Source organism: Sceloporus undulatus, chromosome 5 (assembly GCF_019175285.1).
Source record: "Sceloporus undulatus isolate JIND9_A2432 ecotype Alabama chromosome 5, SceUnd_v1.1, whole genome shotgun sequence".
Lineage (NCBI taxonomy): Eukaryota > Metazoa > Chordata > Lepidosauria > Squamata > Phrynosomatidae > Sceloporus > Sceloporus undulatus.
This window is the reverse complement of record NC_056526.1, coordinates 138,486,946-138,508,249: the sequence shown is the minus strand read 5'-3', so window position 1 is coordinate 138,508,249 and position 21,304 is coordinate 138,486,946. Positions and strand designations below refer to the sequence as shown.

General features: G+C 38.5%; 1 protein-coding gene across 1 annotated transcript in view; it reads left to right on the top strand.

The window, feature by feature from the left end:
* Positions 1-21,304, top strand: part of TLL1 (tolloid like 1) — a 155,930-nt gene that overhangs the window by 96,269 nt on the left and 38,357 nt on the right. Inside the window, 5 exon segments of the mRNA XM_042467856.1 lie at positions 3,164-3,342; positions 8,366-8,379; positions 8,381-8,472; positions 10,098-10,222; positions 18,828-18,943. Of these exon segments, the coding sequence (XP_042323790.1) occupies positions 3,164-3,342; positions 8,366-8,379; positions 8,381-8,472; positions 10,098-10,222; positions 18,828-18,943 (526 nt within the window).

Here is a 21,304-nt window from a genome sequence, read left to right as displayed (position 1 = left end):
CCCCTAGAGGTATGAATGCTTGAAATGGAGAAAGTCCTCTTTCACCTAAGGCATGGATGATTGCTATAAGGCTTTGACGCAGTGGTATCATTCTCAATTGTGGCAAAGGACTACTTGCAATGGATAACTAGACAAGCAGATTGTTCAAGTACATAGCAAAAAGTGGCCACAATTAGTCTTTCAAATGCATGCTGTTGCAAGTAGTAGAAATAGAGGAAGACCACATAGCATCAGGGCCAAAACAGACTGCAGAAATAATCCATTTTGAGACCACTTTAACTGCCCTGACTCAGTGCTAGGGAATTCTGGGAACTGTAATTTTGTGAGTCATTGAGCCTTCTCTGTTAGAGAGATCTGGTGCCACAACAAACTACAATTCCCAAAATTCCCTAGCAGTGAGCCAGAGCAGTTAAAGTGGTCTCAAGATGGATTATTTCTGCAATCTGTTTTGTCTCCCAGTCAGGGAGATCATGGGTTTGGACTTGTAGGAGCTAAGCAGAGCAGTGGAAGACCGGGAGTCTTGGAGATGTCTCATCCACAGGAGCACTATGAGTCAGGGTTAACTTGAGGGCAGCTAACAACAAACAACAAGGTCAAAATAAGCACTTTGACAAAGCTGGGAAGCAAACGGAAAACCAATGGATTTATTGTAAGACCAGTGTTATGTGGTTTCTATAGTGCATAGCTGAGACTAATCTGGCTGATTCATTTTATATAGCAGCAGCTTTTGAACACTTTCCAAGGGCAGCCTGATGTAGAATGTGTTATAGTATAATTGGGAGGTAACTAAGGCATGAACCCCATGGCCAGATCTGCCTTCCCCAGGAAAGGGCAGAACTGCCGCAACAGCTGAAGCTGGGCAAAGACACTCTTGGCATGACAGCCATCTAGTCCTCCAGGAGCAATACTGAGCACCCTCAAGCTACAAACCTAAGAGCACCCCATCCAAAACAGACTTGTGATCCCAACCAGGTTGGTTTTCATGCTGACAAACAGCACTTTTGTCTTGTCTAGAATGATCCTCAGTTTATTAACCTCCTCCAATCCCTCACTTCATCCAAATGATAATTCAAGAATTCCACAGCCTCCTTAACATCAGTTGTAAAAGAAGGATGGAGCTAGATATAATCAGCATACTGATGGCATCCAAACATAGGACTTCACATGACATCTCCCAGCAGCTTTATGTGGATGGTAAAACACACAGAGGTCAATATTGAGCTCTGTGGAATTCCATGGGTTAATGGCCAAAAGGCTGCACAATAGTCCCCCAACACCACCTTTTGGGAACATTCTGCCAAAAAAGACAGGGGCCACTGACTCCAACTTCTGTTAACTAAACAGCTCAGAAGGATATCATGATCAAATGCCACTGAGAGACCCAGGAGCATCAAGAGGGATACATTTCCCCTGTTCAGTTCTCAGTGCAGGTCATCCATTATGTTGACCAAGGCTGTTTCTGTTTCATAAAAGCGCGTGAACCCAGATTGGGATGAGTCCAATTAATCCTCTTCTAGACAGATCTGTAGGGTTAGTTATTGTTTAAGATTTGCCTGAAAATGTTGTAGTAAGTTTTTGTATACCATATTGCAAAATGAAAGAAATTCAGTGTTGGTGGTGCTATTCTCAAATAGATTTTTGTAAATGGTAACCTGCAGGGCTACTGAAGATTACATAGGTATCCACTGGGTATCTACAGAGAACAGCAAGATACATGCAGGGGAACAGGTGGAGATACAGGGACAGAACAGATGGGAAAAAGAGATTATGTGTTGTACAGACTTAGAATGATTAACTTTTGTTTTTCCAGAAAATAATTTTACTGAGATGTGGTACTTAGCATTAAAATGTTTGGCATCACATCGCTCCTAATATATGAGGTTTTTTTTTTTTTACTGCAGTATGACCTGCATGACCTTGAAAAAGCAATAGACTGCTGAAATAGGTCAGAAGCTGCTCATAAATCTAACTGTCTTCACTGGATTTTAATCTGATATTTAACATAACACAAGACCTGTTTTATAAAGATATTTCTGTTTCAGTGGTCTATTAGCTGGAAAGGATATTGTTTTTGCACAGCTATTTTTTATGTAGAGCAGCATAAAACTGTGGTTATTTTATCTTAAAAATTATACACCAAGAAATCCTGCTTGTATTACTTAAACACATATTTTATTAACATTTTATATATTTTATTTTATATTTATCTTTTTATACTCTCTATAGACTTTCTATAGAATGTTATTGTATGTATTACTATGTTTTGAGGTATTTTGAGACGGCCCTGGGTCTATTCAATAAATATTGATTGATATACTACATTTATTTATCAATTTCAGGTGATGTTTAGGCTGTAATTATGTGAAACTGATATCCATTGTCATCAGTAGGCACTCCAAATAGTATTTAAATCATTGTATATATGTCAAACTTTTATTCTAATTATAGTTTCTGGTGTTGTTGAGTTATGGTGTGCTCATGGATGCTGCCTCCTCATCTCTTAAAATGATGAAGACAAAAAACGTATTTCAGAAGATTTCCTCCAAAATGTGCTTCATAACAAAACCCCACTTTATCATAAATTCAGTTATAATTTTTGCTTGTTTTTGTGTTGTTTAAGAGTAGTTGCTTCTTCCAGGCCCAGTTAGAATAATGAATCCACAATTCAAAATATTCCATGATGTTTCTGCTTAGAAGCCTAAAATATCTTGGTTTTCAAATTCCTAGAAAATAAACATACAAGAACTCTGCAACTTCCGTCAGAGTAAATTGATAATGAAATAGAGTGAGTATGGTGGGCCTGGTGTCTCATGAATTGTACTACATTTTTCAAAAATGTTCTCCTTAAGTCAGTTTTTTTTACTGCTGCAGGTTACAGGATCTTGCTATTCTGACCTTCTCAAGGGCTATGTGACATTTCTGCATATTTATCTCCTGTCAAAATGAGTGCTGCTTAAACATACTTACTCATACCTCTGAGAATAAAACATACTCAAGCATTAACAACTGTAAAATTGTTTTCAGAAACCCCGGATTTTAATCTGTTTTGCCAGATTACAGAACAGTAAAGATTTTGAGAATATTAAAATACAAATCCCAGCATTTTTCTGGCAGAGAATTATTTTCACAAACAATTTCATCCCCATTCTATCCTAAATTACAGGTGCTGCTCTTATGTAGGTCGAAGGGGCAATGGACCTCAAGCAATTTCTATTGGCAAGAACTGTGATAAGTTTGGAATTGTTGTTCATGAGCTGGGACATGTTATAGGTTTTTGGCATGAACACACAAGGCCAGATCGAGATGATCATGTAACAATCATCAGAGAAAACATCCAGCCAGGTGAGACCATTGTAGTGTACTGTCTTATACCCGTACACTAGTGTTTGCACTACACTTCATTCTTACAAATCAGTTTCAATGGAGTTTTCTAGAACCATGATATGTAGCACTGCTCTGTTTAGACTGTACATTTCTATGAGGCATTTGCAACATGCTTTTGATGTTAATGCAGTTAATAATTACTAAAAAACATTTGATTTTTCATTCCATCTCCATTGTTTGAAACTGTCACTGTGGTAACTCTCTCTTGATTGGAAAAGCAATTCCCTTCAAGGGATATTCCCTGGTGGATTGGAGCAGTAGATTATTGCTCTAGCTGACATATACTAGTATTTGCAAATTAGGGGCTGTACAGATGGATGGCATGCAGCCCCCCTTTTACTGGCTGGATCAGGGTCACGGCAACCTTATGCTGTGGCCCCAATCTGGCCTCCGGAGCGCGCAAAAAGGAGCTGCAAAAAGCAGCTCCATAACCACAGCAGCATGGCTTTATGATGCCCTTTTGCTGCTGCAACATGTGGATGCATCACCAGAGGGGTGTCATGATTGTGTGCACCTTGTAAACCGGTGCACGCCAAAATGGCACCTTAGGGGCAGATTTAGCACATCCAGCATGCGGACCCTGTGCCCTAACTCTGCCCATTGTCTTTTAGCTCTATAAAACAGTTCAGTAAGACAGTTGGTAAGGCACTTTGTCTCCTGAAAGTAAAAAGACTTCTTCTGCCAAAAGGAAGGTGCCTGATCCTGTGGAGGAATCCTGGAAGATCTCAGGCGAAATAAAATAGTGGATTTCTTTTCCCCCCTGCAGAAATATCTTGAGAATTTTCAGAATGTTGAAGGATTCTTCAGAACATTGTAGGAAGTAGTAGAGTTGGTATAGGCAAGTTTTTAAAAACCTCATGCCCTTTTCTCCTTTTCTGTTGGTGGATTGTTTTTTTTACTGCCAGTAAAAGATCCAGCCCACTAGGTGAAGGATTTAATGTATTTATTTACATATATATAGATTACTTTCAGATATAAGATCCACAAAGTGCAGAGTGACAGATGTCGTAACTGCAATGAGGACAAGGCCATGCAAATTGTAGTACATTCAAGAAAAATCTAGGCTATTAAAAAAATAAAACTTGAAAACACTAATATAAAAAACATTCATTTCATATGGTTTATTTACAGCTACATGTACTATATTTTATTATGTACTCAACAGTATTTTTGATGAACTTATCTATGTTAAATTGCCTTGTTGGCTTGCAATATACTTATAGAACTCTGAGTGGTGCAGGACTGTGGTGATCAGACGCTGGCTGCGAGGCTGGTCACCGCCACGATCCCACCACTGGCAAGGAGCACTTTTTTTGTTCTCCTTAGGCAGCCAAGGCATGGATTTTGCCCAATCCAGGGGCATGCGTCATCTGAACACCACACCTTCAGATTGGCCAGAAGTCTGCACTTTTGGCCTGTCTGTTTTGGACCCAAGCGAGACAGGAATGCCTTCACTGGCTTCTAGAAATTGCATAATGGATGGGTTTGGCTGTGAGATTTTGTACCAAATGATTTGTCAAGGGCAGCCCTACATAGAGTGTATGGTAGTGGCCTAAATAGGAAGATGTGAAAGTATGCTTCACTGGTGAGCTCCATCATCAGCAGGAAGGGTGCAATTAGGAAATCTGCCAAAGTTTAGTCAAATGAGTCTTGAATACATTCACTCACTGATCATCCAGGATTCTTCCTAAACTGTATGCCTGATCTTCCAGAGAGATTATAATGTCTTTCTGAATAGGTTGCATTCTTAGTCCTTAACCAGATTGGCCAGGAAGACCTTTGTGTTTAGTATGAATAAGCCTCAGATTGTTAACCCAAATGTACTCTATTACTGCATGTAGGCAATGGTCCCAAGTTTTTCACTATCTCCAATTTCCACAGCCTCCATACTATAATTGTCATAGTGATGAGAGCCAACCAAATACCATTAGATCATCTCCCAACAGTTTCATGTAGTTGTTAAAGAGCAAAGGATATTTTTTTTAAAAGAGCCCTAATTAGGACTGTCCTCTGGAAATATTCAACCCAATAGAACCAGTGGTTCCCTCCAAATCAGATATTAACTAAACATCTCAGAAGAAGAAGATGGTTGGTAATATCAAAGGGCATATAGGTAGAAGAAATATAGGGAATAAAGAACACACAGAGATAACAGAAGATACATCTGAAAATACTCAAAAGATGGTTGTTTTATTAGTAGAAAAAATAGCATAGTGAGGCCTATATATGATCGTAAGGCATTTGTCAGGAGCTTTTTAAAATCAAACCTCAGAGATTTCTGCACCAGGAATTTTCAGACCATTTACTGGACAAGCAAAGTTGTTCCATTGTGAGAGTTCCTGGTTTAGAAAGTTCTGAAATTAGATGTTTCTGCACTGTGAAATACACACAGGCCAAAATGTGTAAGGCTTTTCTACTAATAAAGCAACTATCTTTTGAGCATCTTGAGACATACATTTTATTTCTTTAGAGGGTTCCACTGGATATTTCCCAGTTTCTTATTCTTTTGCATAAAGAATATAAGCAGCCTGGATGTAAAAGTACAATGTAATACAGAAAAGGCGTGGCAGTAGGGAGAAACACAAATAAAGAATAATTGAAAGTGGGTCCCCAAGTGGTTATTTCAAACTCAAATAGAAATGATAGAACTCTTTGACAATGTATATAGGGCAGGAACAGGATATTTATGTTTCCATAGCATTAGAATGGAAAAGAAAACATTAAGGAGCTATAATTGATGAACAATGTAAAACTGTATATGCCCAGACTAGTGGACTCCATATGGCTTTTTAAATTTGTGATAGCATATAGCATAAAAAGAAGTGTTTTCCTAGGATTCTAACCACATTAATTGAGTCCAAAAATAAAGATTGCATATCTAAGAATATCTACATCAGGGTCTGAATTTCTCTAACTGAATTAAAAATGGTTGATGTGACCTTGCTGATGAACTGATAATACCTGAGAATTTGATATAATCATGAGATCATTCACACTATGAAATAACCCAGTGTGGGACCCAGGTTATTTTATAGGTGTTCACATTTCTCCTGACTGCACTTGGTGCAGTTTGTGGTGGTGGTGGTGGTGGGGGGGGCTGCCAAAGAAACCATTTGACCCAGTGCACTTGGCCTATCACGTCTTTTTCATGACACCACAACAATCCAGATTTTTGGTAGTGGGAACTACCGATCTAGATCCTGTGTCTTCCTCCCTCCGTCCTTTCCCAACCTCCTCTTCCCACTGCTGTTGCCACCCCCTTGCTCCCTCCTTCTCCTCCTCCCTCATCCCTCTTCCTTCTCTTCCCATGAGTGAATGTCTTCAGAGAAGGTTTTCCATGGCCATTCTCTGAAGTTGAGAGAGTGGGGCTGCTGCCACGCACCAACCTCTTCCTCTTTCTTCCTCTTCTCTCCCCATGCTGCTGCTGCACCACTGCTTCTTCCTCCCACCTCCTGATCCTCCCTCCTTCTCTTCCTCACTCCCCTCATTGCCGCCACCATTCCCCTCCTCTTCCTCCTCCTTCATATTCATATTCCTCCTCTTTCTCACACCCTCACAGTTGCTGCCTCTTACCTTCTCCTCCTCCCCCTGGTCTGTCTCCTTCCTCTTGCCTCCCAACTGCTGCCACCACTGCCACTTCCCTCCTCTTCCTCCTCTTTCTCATTTCCCCTTGCTGCTACCACCAAGAAGTGTGGCCTGCAAGTGTGAACTGCCAGTGTGAACTCCAAGGAGCAATTCGATCAGGGTAAACATAGTGGGAACTTTGACCCTGATCAGTGGGGCATTGCCAAGGAGACCCTGGATCTCCTTGATGCAAAAAGGTAAGCGTGAATTAGGCCTATATAAACTGCTAGTACCAACTATAGTTGACCCTATACATAATTGGATTTACATAAGTGCTTGTGTATCATTCAGCAATTACCTTAATGTGTTTACTGTGGAGCAGAAATTGAATATACATAATGTTTGTTGCTGAGCATCAAAATCTTCAAAAGATCACCAACAGTATTTGTTCCTTAATACTGTATACCATAACAGTTGAGAGAGATGAAATTTCACCTAGTGGTTATATATTCCTTTAATCTATCCATCATATATTAACTTCTGCAGCCAGTGAAATCAATCCTTGGCTATCTAAAGAAATCAGAGTATTATTATTTTATTGGTTTTTATTATTTTATATTGGTCAATGACTGAATAAACTGATTGATTGATTGATTTAAATCAGAGTATCAGATCCAATTATTTCATCCCAGCTGTTCTTCCATTTGTCCCATTCCTGTGAGATTGACTGTCCTCATTACTCATGTAATCTTTACTATGGTAGTAAGGTAGTGAGGAATGAGGAAGACTCAGCAGCAGCACTGTCTCAAGGCATCCTGTGCTAACATCTTCAACTAATTTTTAATCTATCAGCTCTGATTTAAATTGTACACCAAAGATGAAAAACTACATCAGGGACAGAAGAATTTTTGCCCCTGTCAACAATGATGAGCTGTACCACATTATTTTTGGCCATAAATTCATCAGATGTTACATTTAAAAGCCACATTCAGTTGTGACATATGGGTTTGTTGGCCAATTTTGGTCCTGAGGTGGATAGGTCAGTAACAGTTAATCTCCCTTTATGACAGGCCTTCTAGTAGTTGGTCTTTTTGTCTGTTTTTCAGATTATTTATTCTTTCCCCAATTCAGATTATTTATTATTCTGCGTGCACCCCCCTTGTGTTTTTACTCTTGTGCACAATTATGGACTGCACCATCATTGGACGGTACAGGTGCTTTATGTTGGGGGCTGGGGGATAGGAGGGGTTTAGAGGCTGCAAAAGTGAGTTGGGGTCACATTCAGACCACATATTGCAACTTCTCGATCATTGCTGCATACAAATAGAAGAGCTGGCACTACCAATTTCTTTTACTGTAATTGTTTCCCCCTGTTTCCTAGGAATGTCTCACATGAGATCTTACTTGTGATTTACAGGTCAGGAATACAATTTTTTTGAAGATGGAGCCTGGAGAAGTGAATTCTCTAGGGGAGTCATATGATTTTGATAGCATTATGCACTATGCCAGGAACACCTTCTCAAGGTTGGAGTCTCAGGTTATACCTTTTGACTTTTAATTCTATTCTTTAATTTTAATATTCTTTCATAGTAATTGTGATAAAGACAACTGTCAGAACATATTCTTACTTTTATAATGCCTCAGTGAACAGTTATATCTTTAGATTGCCTCTTATAATTCCTCTAATAAAAATATTTTCCTCCTGAACGTTGATTGGATAGACATCTCTATGAGCAGTTTTGCCCTGCTTTTTCTAGGAAACCCTTTCATTACACTTATTATTTCACTGCTCAGAGAAGTGGTTTAGGACTTTGCTGTGTTACTTCTTATGGCTACTACTTTTAAATTGAATGATATGAGTTCTGACTGTGGTAGGAAAGTCACATTAGCATAAAACCTTCCTTAAGATTGCATGAAAATAATCTGTTCTAGCAATAGCTGACAATATATGGAATGTCCCCAGTCATACTCTTATTAGAAATCCTGTTACTCATGGAGATAAATTACCTTCTCAAATGTAAATGATAGCCATCAGATCAGTTTTAAATTACAGCGATGAAAACAAAGCCTTCAGAAAGGACTCATTGTGTTAAATAACTAAAGGAAATTATCTCACTTTGTGCTTATATGCAGGTCTTTTGTACATGATCAGTTTGCATTCAAGTAGAGACAAGCATCCTCTTAATTCTGCCTCTCGTGGAGGTTCTCTTACCTGTTGGCTTAGGTGTTTGTAGGTATTATTTATATCACAATAACCGATTGAGCACAGTTTAAAAGACTCTTTGTTGATCGTGATTATAAAAAGTGAGCATTTCCTGCTATGACAGTGTTGTAAAATTCACTGCACTTAGTTGCAAGTCATTCTTTAGGATAAAGTTCACTAGTCACTGTAGTGAACAGTATGTGAACAAAACACTGTCAGAAAAACAGAAATCACTCTCACAAATAAAATATTTTTTGGAAATTTTGAACACAAGAAATGTGCTAGGCTTCTTCAAGAGCAGAATTACTTGGAATCATATTTTAATGGACTAATTGGAGATATATTTACTATGGAACATTTTGTTCCTGCTATTCAATTAAAACAAGTATAATTAAAAATATTTTATAAAATCAGATTATCTGAAGAATTGTTGGCTATTTTCTAAAGAATAGGGACTTGAAGTCTCTTCAAGTATGGTTGTGTGGATTTCAACTATCTTTTGTTTTTGTGTGCATCCAAGTCATTTCTGCTTTATTGTGACCCTAAGGCATACACATAACAGGGTATTCCTGGCAGGATTTTCTTTAGAGGGGGTTTGCCATTTCCTCTGAGGCTGGGAGAGATTGACTTGTTCAAGGTCACCCAGTGGGCTTCCATGACCAAGCAGGGATTTGAACCCTGATATCCAGAGTCATAGACCAACATTCAAACCACTGTATCACATTGGCTATCACACTGGCTCCCAGTCAACAATAAATCTGAATAATTAAAGAAGTTATTTAGTGGCTGTGGTGGTCTAAATATTGAATTTTCAATTACATTTTCTGTATTTTGTTTTAGATTCTAATCTGACCAAGTAGATAGCAAAAGACATAAATATATATTTCTTCAAGGATGTTTTGATATGAAAATTGATTGGGATTTCTTTGTTTTTTAATTTATTTAGGGGAATGTTTCTGGATACAATACTTCCTTCCCGTGATGATAATGGAATCCGGCCAGCCATTGGTCAGCGCACACGATTAAGTAAAGGAGATATTGCACAAGCAAGAAAACTTTACAGATGTCCAGGTACTGCAACATAGTTATTGAACCTAAAGAAGGTTCATAAGTACTAAAAGATTTTGAATAAGCTGCTTTTTATCTCTTTCCATTCTTAAGAGATATCTTATGGTGTGCTCAATATAACCTAGGTCTTGCCAGAGTCCTGCTAGCATGGCAGATATCAGGGCATTTCCTACTCCTTTCCTCTTGAATTTTCTTTTTTAGAAACACTGTTTCCTACTGAGTATTTAAACCAGATCTCAGGGGACATGGTGCAGGGCTCGGAAAGCTTTAGATATTTTCAGCAGACATGGGAAAAGTGTAGCTGAATGCAGCTGACAAAGCTCTATTTATGGCTAGTGAAGGGGAAGGAAACATTGAGACCACCTCCCCGTCCAGTCCAAGCCTTCCCATTGTGGCAAAAGGCTAGGAAGACTTTGGCTATTTTATACACTGATACCGCCATCCTACATCATGGTGAGCACAGTGTGCCCTGTAAGTTTCATGACCCAATGTTGTTTTTGTGTGCCTTCAAAGTCTCTTTGCTATTTTTTTTTTTTTTTGGTGAAAGGAGGAGTTTTGCAGACATTTTTTTGGAGAGGAGTTGCATAAAATATGTTGCAGAATTCTGCAAGCCCATCTTCTTGAAATCAAAATGAAAATAGATGTTTAGACACCTTCTTTTTCATTTTATGGGCATTCTGGGCCCATTACGACATTTCACAAATGCTTGGAAGGAAAACTTGTCCAAAGTTGCCCACTGAGACCATGCCTTGACCCAACCATTTCTTTCCCATTAGAGATTAGAGAAAGATGAGATACGAAAAAACCCACTTGAAGAATCCAAGATCAGATCTGTCCCTCTAAGGATTGAACTCTATCCATGCTATGGCCTCTGTCACCACATGTCAGGGACCATGAAAATATAACTCTGTTACATGGAGCTGAAACTAAATTTATGGTCTCACCAAATAATAATAATAATAATAATAATAATAATTTTTATTTATAGCCCGCTTTTCCAGGGTAGATCAAAGCGGGTTACAACAAGGCAAAAGATATACAAAACAAATAGAAAACATACAATAAACATCATAAAAACAGCTCAGTTACATTTAAAAACACTATAAAAATACAGTAGCATAAAAAAACCAGAAAAAAAAAACAACAGACTAGCTGAATGAAACCATTGTACAACAGGGGAGAACAGCATGGAGTCAGGACACATGGGGGAAAGCTTGTCGGAAGAGAAAGGTCTTTAATTACTTCCTATAGAGATCAAGAGAGGTGACGGAGTGGAGCTTGTCGGGAAGGGAGTTCCACAGCTACGGGGCCGAGATGGAAAATGCCCTTTGTGCAGTCAAGGTGTATTTTGACTCAGAAACCCTTAACAAATGCTTCCCGACCGATCTGAGAGTGCGGGGTGGATTATATGAGGAGAGGCGGTCCTCCAAGTACCCTGGGCCCAAGCCATTTAGGGCTTTATAGGTCATAACCAACACCTTGTACTGTGCCCGGAATGCAGTTGAGGATGTAGACTTATGTCTATGAAAGCTCATGCTGCCAACTTCTTTCTTTAGTTAGTCTCAAAGGTGCTACAAGATCTCTCTACATACTATTCTACAGACTAACACTGCTATATTTTTGAATTGTCTCACCTGTGTGGATATAAAAAAATCACAATTTTTTCTCATCCTTGATGAGAAAGAGTATCTTAATTAGTAGAAATAACCTCCCCCAAAACTGACAGTACTTTGAGATTTTTCACCACTGTACCAGAATGAGAGGAGCAGTGTTAGAGGCAGGAGTTCTACATGATACACAATTTTTGTACAAATCCTGAAATATTCAAAATCATTGGGAATGTGCAAAAGCTGTCACAGTGTGCAAAAGTTGTCAATTTAATGTTGTGAAAACATTTGAAATGTTTCATTCTTGCAAACACAAGTGAAATATGTGAACATTGACATCACTGTAGAGCTTGTCTGCGTGCATATTGTAGCTGTTCACTTGAAGGTAGAAAATGATTCATTCTGTCAGTTTCTATTTAAGATATTGTGCTTTAAAGCCAGAGATTTGTTTAGATAAATGATGGATTTGTTTAACGTACTTTAACAGTGGCATCTAGCTACCCTACAAAAATTGCTCTGAGTAGTCTTTTGATTTGGATAAAATGAAATGAGTGCAGGAATTGGGTGTCTAGTATGTATAATGTTTCATCAGTATTTCTAGTATAGAGAGCCTTGAACCTTAGTCCTTTATTTTGGAATTTTGCTTCTTGAGCCAGTGCTCTTCTTTTACAGAGCAGCTGCTTCTTGAGTTCATGAAACCATGGCAGTATCTTACCTTACCCTGCCCTCCTAAGTATGTGAGTGGCCGCCATTCACCCTTGTCCATTTATAATCTTCTTTTTCTGTCTTATAGCCCATGTCTGCAGAACACAGAGTACCTCTTCTGTAATGTTACTAATACTTTTCACACCTACTTGCTTTTGCCTGCTTGAGGGGCACCAATTAGGAAAGAAAGAAGGACCTCACACAAATACATTTTAATTATTTATTTTTTCCTAAGAAGCATATATATCTTGTCCCACTGATTCATTCCACACAAAGACATGTGTCATTCAGAAAGAACATGCATGTAGCCAAGCTGCATGGGAAATATACTGTTTCTGGAGATGTGCACCTTTCTTAGTAAAAATAGAAACATAGTTTAGAGGCAGTAAGTAATTTTCAGTAATATGAAAAAGTGCTAAAATTAGTTCCTGGAATTTGAGAAGGAGTCACAACAACTTCCACTATATTTTTATTCTCATTTTTTGTTAAACAATGGAGCCCACTATTAGTAGCCTGCAACACATAAAGTTTGTTAATAGCAAGCCATTCTATAAAGCTACTCACAAATAATGTCTACATTGTAATTGCTGGCAGCACAAATATGGACAGAAATCCCCTGAATTCTCTAGTGTTAGCTGATTATACATATAAGGAACCACTTGAACCCTTGCAGTGAACTGTGCTTTCCAGCTAGAGCTGTCAATACATTGCTCAGTCAAAAGAAAGACACATAATTTGTCAGGAATAGCATCTTATTGTTAAGATGAATGGTATCATGTTGTTCATTTATAATAAATCTAAGGTTTGGATGTTTACTAGCTAGCAATAAAGAGATAGATCTGGTAGAGAATGCAATGAAATGGCAAAATTAAACCTACTCCCCTCCCCCCCCCCGAAAAGTAAAATGATTAAAAAGCCATTAATAAATTATTTTAATTTACCAAAAAGAAAGTTCTGTTCAGGTGCAGTGGAGGGGCTCCATCCCATTGGTTTTGGATGGTGATTCTATGCTGGGCTTGAGTCTGAACTTTAAATGAGAGGCTCAAGGTGCAAAATCCTAATCCCTGAATAGGTTAAGTAGCTTGGGAAACTCCTTTAGATTTCAAATTAAAATCCAGAGCAGATTCACTACCACCAGTGTTCAGGCCCTAAAGCTGCCTGGATGTTCCTGCTATCCCCATTACAGTCGTATCCTCAGAATCATTAGTGGACGGCAGCCTACATTGTCCCCAATGGCAGTGTATTCACATGGCCGCGCCACCATTAGAGACAGCCCCTGTTGTCCTCAGCACTGGCGTGTTCATGCAGCCGTGCCACCATTAGTGACAATAGAAGTTTCATTGTCCCCAGTGATGGCACAGCAGTGTGCATGCACCACCACTGGGGACAACAGGGGCTCTCCCTAATGGTGGCACGGCCATGTGCAGGCAGCATGGCTGCGTGCACCCACTGCCATTGGGGACAGTAGAACTTGAGCATCCACAGATTCTGGTATCCGGGGGGGGGGGGTTTGGAACAGATGCCCCATGGATACTGAGGGCCAACTGTACTTTCTGCATGCTGTTGCTAAAATGAGTGACTATTCACTGGCTCGCTGTGCTGCTTAGCATTGCTGCGGCTGATGCAAATCACTTTCTTTGAGGTCAGAATGAGGTGCCCAGCATGGATCACATGGCTGGGTCCTTTGTTCTGACCTCAGAGTGACTCACAACAGCAATATTAGTGCAGGAACACAGGCTTCTGGCGTTGCACAGACTTCTGGCGTTCTGGCATTGATTTATATGAAAATGCTGGCTGGATGTCAACTGGACAGTTCACACTAGAACAGGGGATTGGGCCCTGTGTCTTCTGGACTGCTTGCCAGGAGGAGAGGGGAGGATGTTTCATTTGGCCCATGCAGACATGTCCGGCTCAGGTGCACCCAGTAAACTTCATGGCTTGGTAGGGTTTCAATTGGGTCTTCCCAGTTGTGGTCTGATATTTTAATAAACACTACCAAAACTGTATTTTGTGCCTGAAATTGCACTTTGTGCCTGGCTTGTGCTTACTCACCATAATACTAGAAGCAAGAATCATGCAATTCTCGTAACACTGTTGCTCTAGGCAGCATAACCAATGTTGAGGAATGCTGAGCGTTGAAGTCCAATAACATCTGGAGGCCTGCATAATTCCCATCCAGGTTTAAGCAAACCATATTTCCCTCAGTTAGGACATAATGGGGAACTGTTGATTATTTGAAAGCTAGTGCACTTGATCTTTTGGTGATATGCAAAAAAGGAAGAGAGAGAAGTTGAGCATGTGAGCTTGGGACCTCTGCAGGTTCATTTCCTAGTGGGGAAACCATGGTTTGCTACTAGTCTGAATGGGGCATATAATAGTGTTTTAAGTTTTTTTAACTGTGTTTGGAACATTTATACATTTATGAAAATGCAGCAGAAGAAAAGTTGTTTACATTCCTGTGAGGGCTGTTTAAAACATCATGAAATTCGCACTACAAAACTATGACAGTTGAACTTCCCAATAGATGAATGTGTGATGATTGAATTTACACGTGTTCTTCTACATAGGGGAATACTGCACAAAGCATTAGTGATGGAATTGAAGTGAAATTACAACCTATCATTCTTCTCGTTTTCACATGACACCCCACATTATCTCACTACCCTCTTATAATGCTGCTATTCCACTTTTACTGCTCTGGCTGCCTCTTGTTGCATTCTGAGGCTTGTAGTTTAGTGAGGCCTAAACACTCTCTGGCTGAGAATTCTAAATGCCCCTCATTAAATAAAATCCAAATCCCAGAATACAACAAGAGGCAGCGAGAGCAGTTAAAGTGGAATAGCAGCACTATAAGAGTGTAGTGCAGTAATCTAGTTATTTGCTAATCCATTGTTGATCTGTTGTTATACAATTATTATTGCACAGTTTTACATTGACGGTTATCTCTCATTAATGTGAAATTGCACAATAATTACAGTATAACAATGGAACAGTAATGGATGAGTGATATTGTGTCAAAAGAGGAGAGGAATCATAGGTTGCAATTCCAGTTCCATCACTTGCGCCTCATGTGGTAATCTCCATAGTAGATACACTGTGGAGTTTATCACACGGAGGTCCTTCTGTGTGATAAACATCATCTAAACATCCCCCAAACGTCATGCAAGCACCATGGGTGTGATCCTCCGTGGCACTATGGATGTGGAATCGGGCTCCCCGCTCTGTTCCCGTCTGCAATTGTAACCAGGGGAGCCTCCTGGAGTCATTTTCTTATCAACGATTTAAGAAGAAAGGTCAGTTGAAGAGCTGCATTAGCACTATAAACAAATTCGAATTCAAAAACAGATTCAAACTTAGAATGAAAGACTTACAGTATAAAATGTTAATATGTTCTTCTTAAATGCTGCCTAACTCATAAGATTAATTAAAGATCAGTTATAATACCATTATATAAGCTGGTATTATATGCCTTCAAATGTTCTATTGGTTTTTATGGTTAACTCAAGCAAATTTATCAATTACTGTCTAGATACTTGTCAAGCATAGGCAGAACAAATATTAACATATTTCAGCACTTTCCACTGTTCACTAAATTGTGCCCCATAGCCCAAAGGAAGACTGAAATCCACAGTGAAACCGTTCCTGGCAATGAGAACGGATTCTGACCATCACAATGTATTCTGACCATCACAATGCATTCTACTTGCTTTTACAATAGTAGAATCACACTTTATTCCTGCTATCATGAATGAATTCATGGGACTTCCCCGTGAATGCTTTATTGTCAGAGCATGGCGGATTATTCATGGCTGGACTCCTGAATGTGTACAATAATCTTCCACACAGTTGCACAAATTAACCGGGTTTATGCCTTTCTTTTCCCTTTTTTCCTCCCGTGTGATAATCTCCTGAGTCTTTCAGGCTAGGTATATTCATATCCTAAATCATACGTTGGTAACGTTGATAGTTATCCTTTTATAGTTTTATTGTGGGAAGGTTTTGTTTATTTTTATGTTTAATATTTATAGCAACATGCCTTTTTCCAGATAAGTCTTTTAAACTTTTAAACAAATCTGTAGTACAGTTTCAGCTCTATAGCAGTCTCCACTAGGAAAACCATAAACACCAATCTCTGTAGTGTAGTGCAGCTACTAATAACTGCAGAGTTAAAAATAAACTGTTGGTGATATATTTACTCTTAAAATACCTGGTTCTGAATAAATTATTTAATGTACAGTTCACCTTTGATGAGAAGCCATGTGATATATGATTGATGAAAGAAAAAGAAATAAGGAATGATTTTGGACTAACCCATTACAGTACATGCTTCTCTGTAGGTATGGAATAATATAATTTTGATTTTTTAAAATTATTTTTCATGCTGTACCACATATGCTTTTCTTGTTTTTAAAGAGTAATATCAAACACAACTATAATATTGTGTCATGAAATGTATTAAGTACAAGATCCCTTTGCATAACTAAATAAATGATGTCAGCACTGCTGAAAGAGGAGGCATAGGATTCTAGCCATAAAATGGTACTGACTGTATTTACACAGCACTTTATCGTTTGCTTCCTTCTCCCATTTATAATTAATATGGTTTCTGATTAGCCCGCTGGCAGTTCTGACTCTGTCATTGAAACTGACATTGTCAGTAGCAAGGTAATAGTTTCAAGTGCATAGCCAGTGCAGATCAGCAAGAAAAACAATTTGTTCATTTATGCTGCATTTCTATGCTCGCTCACCTGGTGGCAAATTTTACTGAGCTTTGTGTGTCATACCAGAGTAGACACATAGAGTAGACATATGACAGACATGTGTGACCTGTTAAAGATCATAAAGGTGACTGGCAGTTATGTAAGTTCTAAGAAACAGTCCTAATCTCCCTGGTAGGGTAGATCAGGAGCCATAAGGCTGAATCATATTGGTTAATCCCAACAGAGTAGACTCACTGAATCAAGTGTAAACTGGTAAATCAACATTTATGTGCTTCCCATTGATTCAGTAGGTCCACTCTAGTTGAATCTACCAATAGATTTCAGGTCACAGGCTGCTGTAGACTTCTCTCTCTCTCTGTGTGTGTGGAGGTGTCTCTTGTTGATCAGGTAGTGGAGACAAAGGAATGGGGCATTTGCGGGTCATGTCCAGGAGGCTATGGATGCACAGAATCCTATGCCTCCTCTTTCACCAGTGCTGACATAATTTATTTATTTATTTATGAAAAGGGATCTTGTAGCACCTTTGGGACTAACTGAGAGAAAGAAGTTGTTGACATAAACTTTCATAGATGCAAATCTACTACATGAGATGCAGAGAAACTTAAGTACACTTAAGTCTACCAAAGCTAATGCTACCAATATCTTTCCCTCAGTCTCAAAGCTGCTACAAGCTCCTTTTGCATACTGTACTGAGCTAGACTAACATGCTATATTTTTGAACTTAGTTAGTTATTCATTTATATTCTGTTTTTACTCCCAGTATGGGACCAATGCGGCTTCTTAATTATTATTTTTTTTTCTCATTGGTGTTATTGGGAGGGAGACAAAGGAAAAAAAAAACTTCACATGGTGGAGTGGAATGAGAAGTCAAATTGCTGAAACCTAGTGGGCAGGGGAAAAAATTGCTTGGACAAAGTAAGGTAGCATAATAAGTAAGACATGAAATGGAGTAATAAAATAATAGTTGTCGTTACAGTAGTTAAAAAAAGTTTGTGCATTGTAATTGCTTTTGTTTATGTCAATATTGCCAAATATATGCATATTGTTTAAAATGAGTTTCCATTCTAATACAAATCTCCACTAGCATTAATCATTAAGCTCTTACAAAATAAAAATATTAGTTAATTTTCAGCATCAGAATGATCACTTTTCTTCTGGTTTTCATTATTCTCCTGTGTTATTTCTGTTTAAAAAGAATGAAGCTACACACCCTGTTTCTTTGGGTTTTTTTTTTTTTGCTTGATTGATAGCAAAGATTTATTAAGGCCTGTTACAGACAGGCCAAAATAAAGCTGCTTCGAGTCACTTTGGAGGTATGGTATTTCAGTGATGCATGTGTCCTAAGAGTCCAAAAGCCGCACCAAAGCCACACTCCAGTTCTAAGGACTGGAATGCAGCTTTGATGCGGCTTTTGGACTCTTAGGACGCATGCATCATTGAAATACCATACCTCCAAAGTGACTCGAAGCAGCTTTATTTTGGCCTGTCTGTAACCCGCCTAAGTATTTATATATGTTTGATTTCAAATAACAGGGCGGAGGTATTTTTGATTGTTTTGAACCTACTATCTTTCAGCATGTGGTGAAACACTGCAAGAGTCTACAGGAAACTTTTCCTCTCCAGGATTTCCAAATGGCTATCCTTCATATACACATTGCATATGGAGAATTTCAGTGACTCCAGGAGAGAAGGTACTTTGCTTTGAGTCCCACATGTCAGACTTGTACTTCCTCAAAAACAAGTTAAACATTGTTTATTCTTTTCCTGCAGATCTTGTGCACATTAAAAAAAGAACTTCACTTTGATATTAAGCTCAACTTCAGTTAATACTTGAATGGGTTTCTGAATGTGTTAATGGGATAAATCACCATGATTACCATTTATTTATTTAGTGCCAGCACAGTACATAATGCTGTACAAATAAAAGAACAACAAAACATTTCCCTGCCCTCAGGCTTATAGTCTAATTAAGATATGACAGAAAAGGAAAAGTGGATGGCAGTGTGGGAGGAGACTAAGTCCATCAGAAACTGACTCTTCTCCCCCCCCCCCCCAGGCCAGGGCAGTGGCAGGTGGGATGGAAGGAGGACCTTTCATTTGCTTCTGGCATGATGGAGTTGTGCATGGTGGAGTTGTACCAGCTTCTTTTTTAATAAAGGCTTTGCATTTACATTTGATGGGGGTTCTTGACTTTAAAAGGTGAATTCTCCTTGAGGATTCTAATAGCGGCAATTCATCTTTTGTGAGGAGGAGAGGGCAGAAAAAAAATAGTCTGGATGTCTGGAGTTGTCAGATATCTCAAAAATAACCAAGGACTATATTTTGCTCATCTGTCTTCTAGCCGCTAAATGAAACAAGTGTTGACATCTGAGTGAACATACATGCAAGGGTTACACTGTTAGATAATTTAGGAAACATCATTAGGCACATACACACAAAAGGACTATTCATAAATTCAGGTGTCTTTGAAGCTTGCTGAATGGCATTGGGCCTTTCATTCTATCTTAAGATAAAGCATCTCACAGGGTTGTTCTAAGAGTAAAGGGGAAACAGGAACTAGGGGTGCATCTACAATATAGAAATAATGCAGTTTGATACCACTGCAATGAGTCCATCTTACAGAATCCTGGCATTTGTAGTTTTGTGAGTCACCAGCACACTTTGGCAGAGAAAACTAAACACTACTTGTAAACTACAAATCCCAGGATACTATATGATGGAGCTACAGCACTTGAAGTGTCAACCTGCATTATTTCTGCAGTGTAGATGTACTCTTGATATGCAATTCTGATTCCATTGGAGAAAGAGCAGAGAAAATATAATAATGTTCATGTACAATCTCAAAACTAGATTATACCATATGATCTCTGTATATAGAATGTGTTACATTCATTGTTTAAATAAAATAAAAATAGATTGTTTATACAAAGTGTTACTTTAGGATTTATTTTTTTACGTAGCATGACCATCTCAATTCCTGCCTGATTCTAGCTGTAAGTTTACCAAAAAAACAACACACAATTTGAAAGCACAACTTCATGATGTTTAACACAACTAAATGCTACTGTACTAAACTATGAAAAAATTATTATTATTATACTTTATTTATTTAGTGCTGTAGATTTACACAGCACTGTACATACAAAAATAAAATGAACTATGAAAACCAAAATTATTTTGACTTTCCATGTTACCCACTTTTTCATACTCTGAGCTTAGTTATCCCAGAGATAACTGTTATTCCACATAGCAACTATTTTTTTTCTTGTGTACATTGCTGTATGCGTTCAAGTCATTTCTGACTTGTGGTGACCCTAGGGATTTCCTTGGCAAGTTATGTTCAGTGGTTTGCTGTTGCCTTTCTCTGAAGCTAAGAGAATGTGATTGCTCAAGGTCGCCCAGTGGTTTTCCATGTCTGAGCAGAGATTCAGACACTGGCCTCCCAACACTCAAACCACTATACCATGCTGGTTCTGCTTTTACATACAAAATAATGTTAAAATGAAATAGTCATTTTTTTCTTATAAAGAAATTATTCCTATATTACATTTCCTGAACCATTTACCATTTATATAGCTAAAATAATTGTAAACATACCTTGCAATGAATTATCTGTTTCTGCAAAATAATGTGGGTTTTCCTGTCTCTGCAGTAAAAATGTGTGATTCATTATTCTGCATGAGGCAGCACTTGAAACTCCTGAATTTGCTTACCAAACCATCTCAGTTGTGCTGACAAACATTCATTGATTGTTTGCTTCTGGAAACTTGCAGCCATCCTGTCCTCTTGAACTGTTGTCTCCAGTTCTTCTGTGTCTGCTGAGTTGCAAAATGGAAGTTAGACTAAATTTTTGTTTATTCCAGATCACAAAGTTTAGTTTTGATGTTGTGATAGCTATGCAAAATAACATGGCAATACTGGAGGATTTCAATATATTGTGTGTGCCTATGTCTGGTATACTACATCTTCATTTAAAGCCCTCATTTTCCTGTTTGACCTCACATTTTTTGGATGGTTTGCCTCATTTCCATATCACAATAGAAAGAAACATA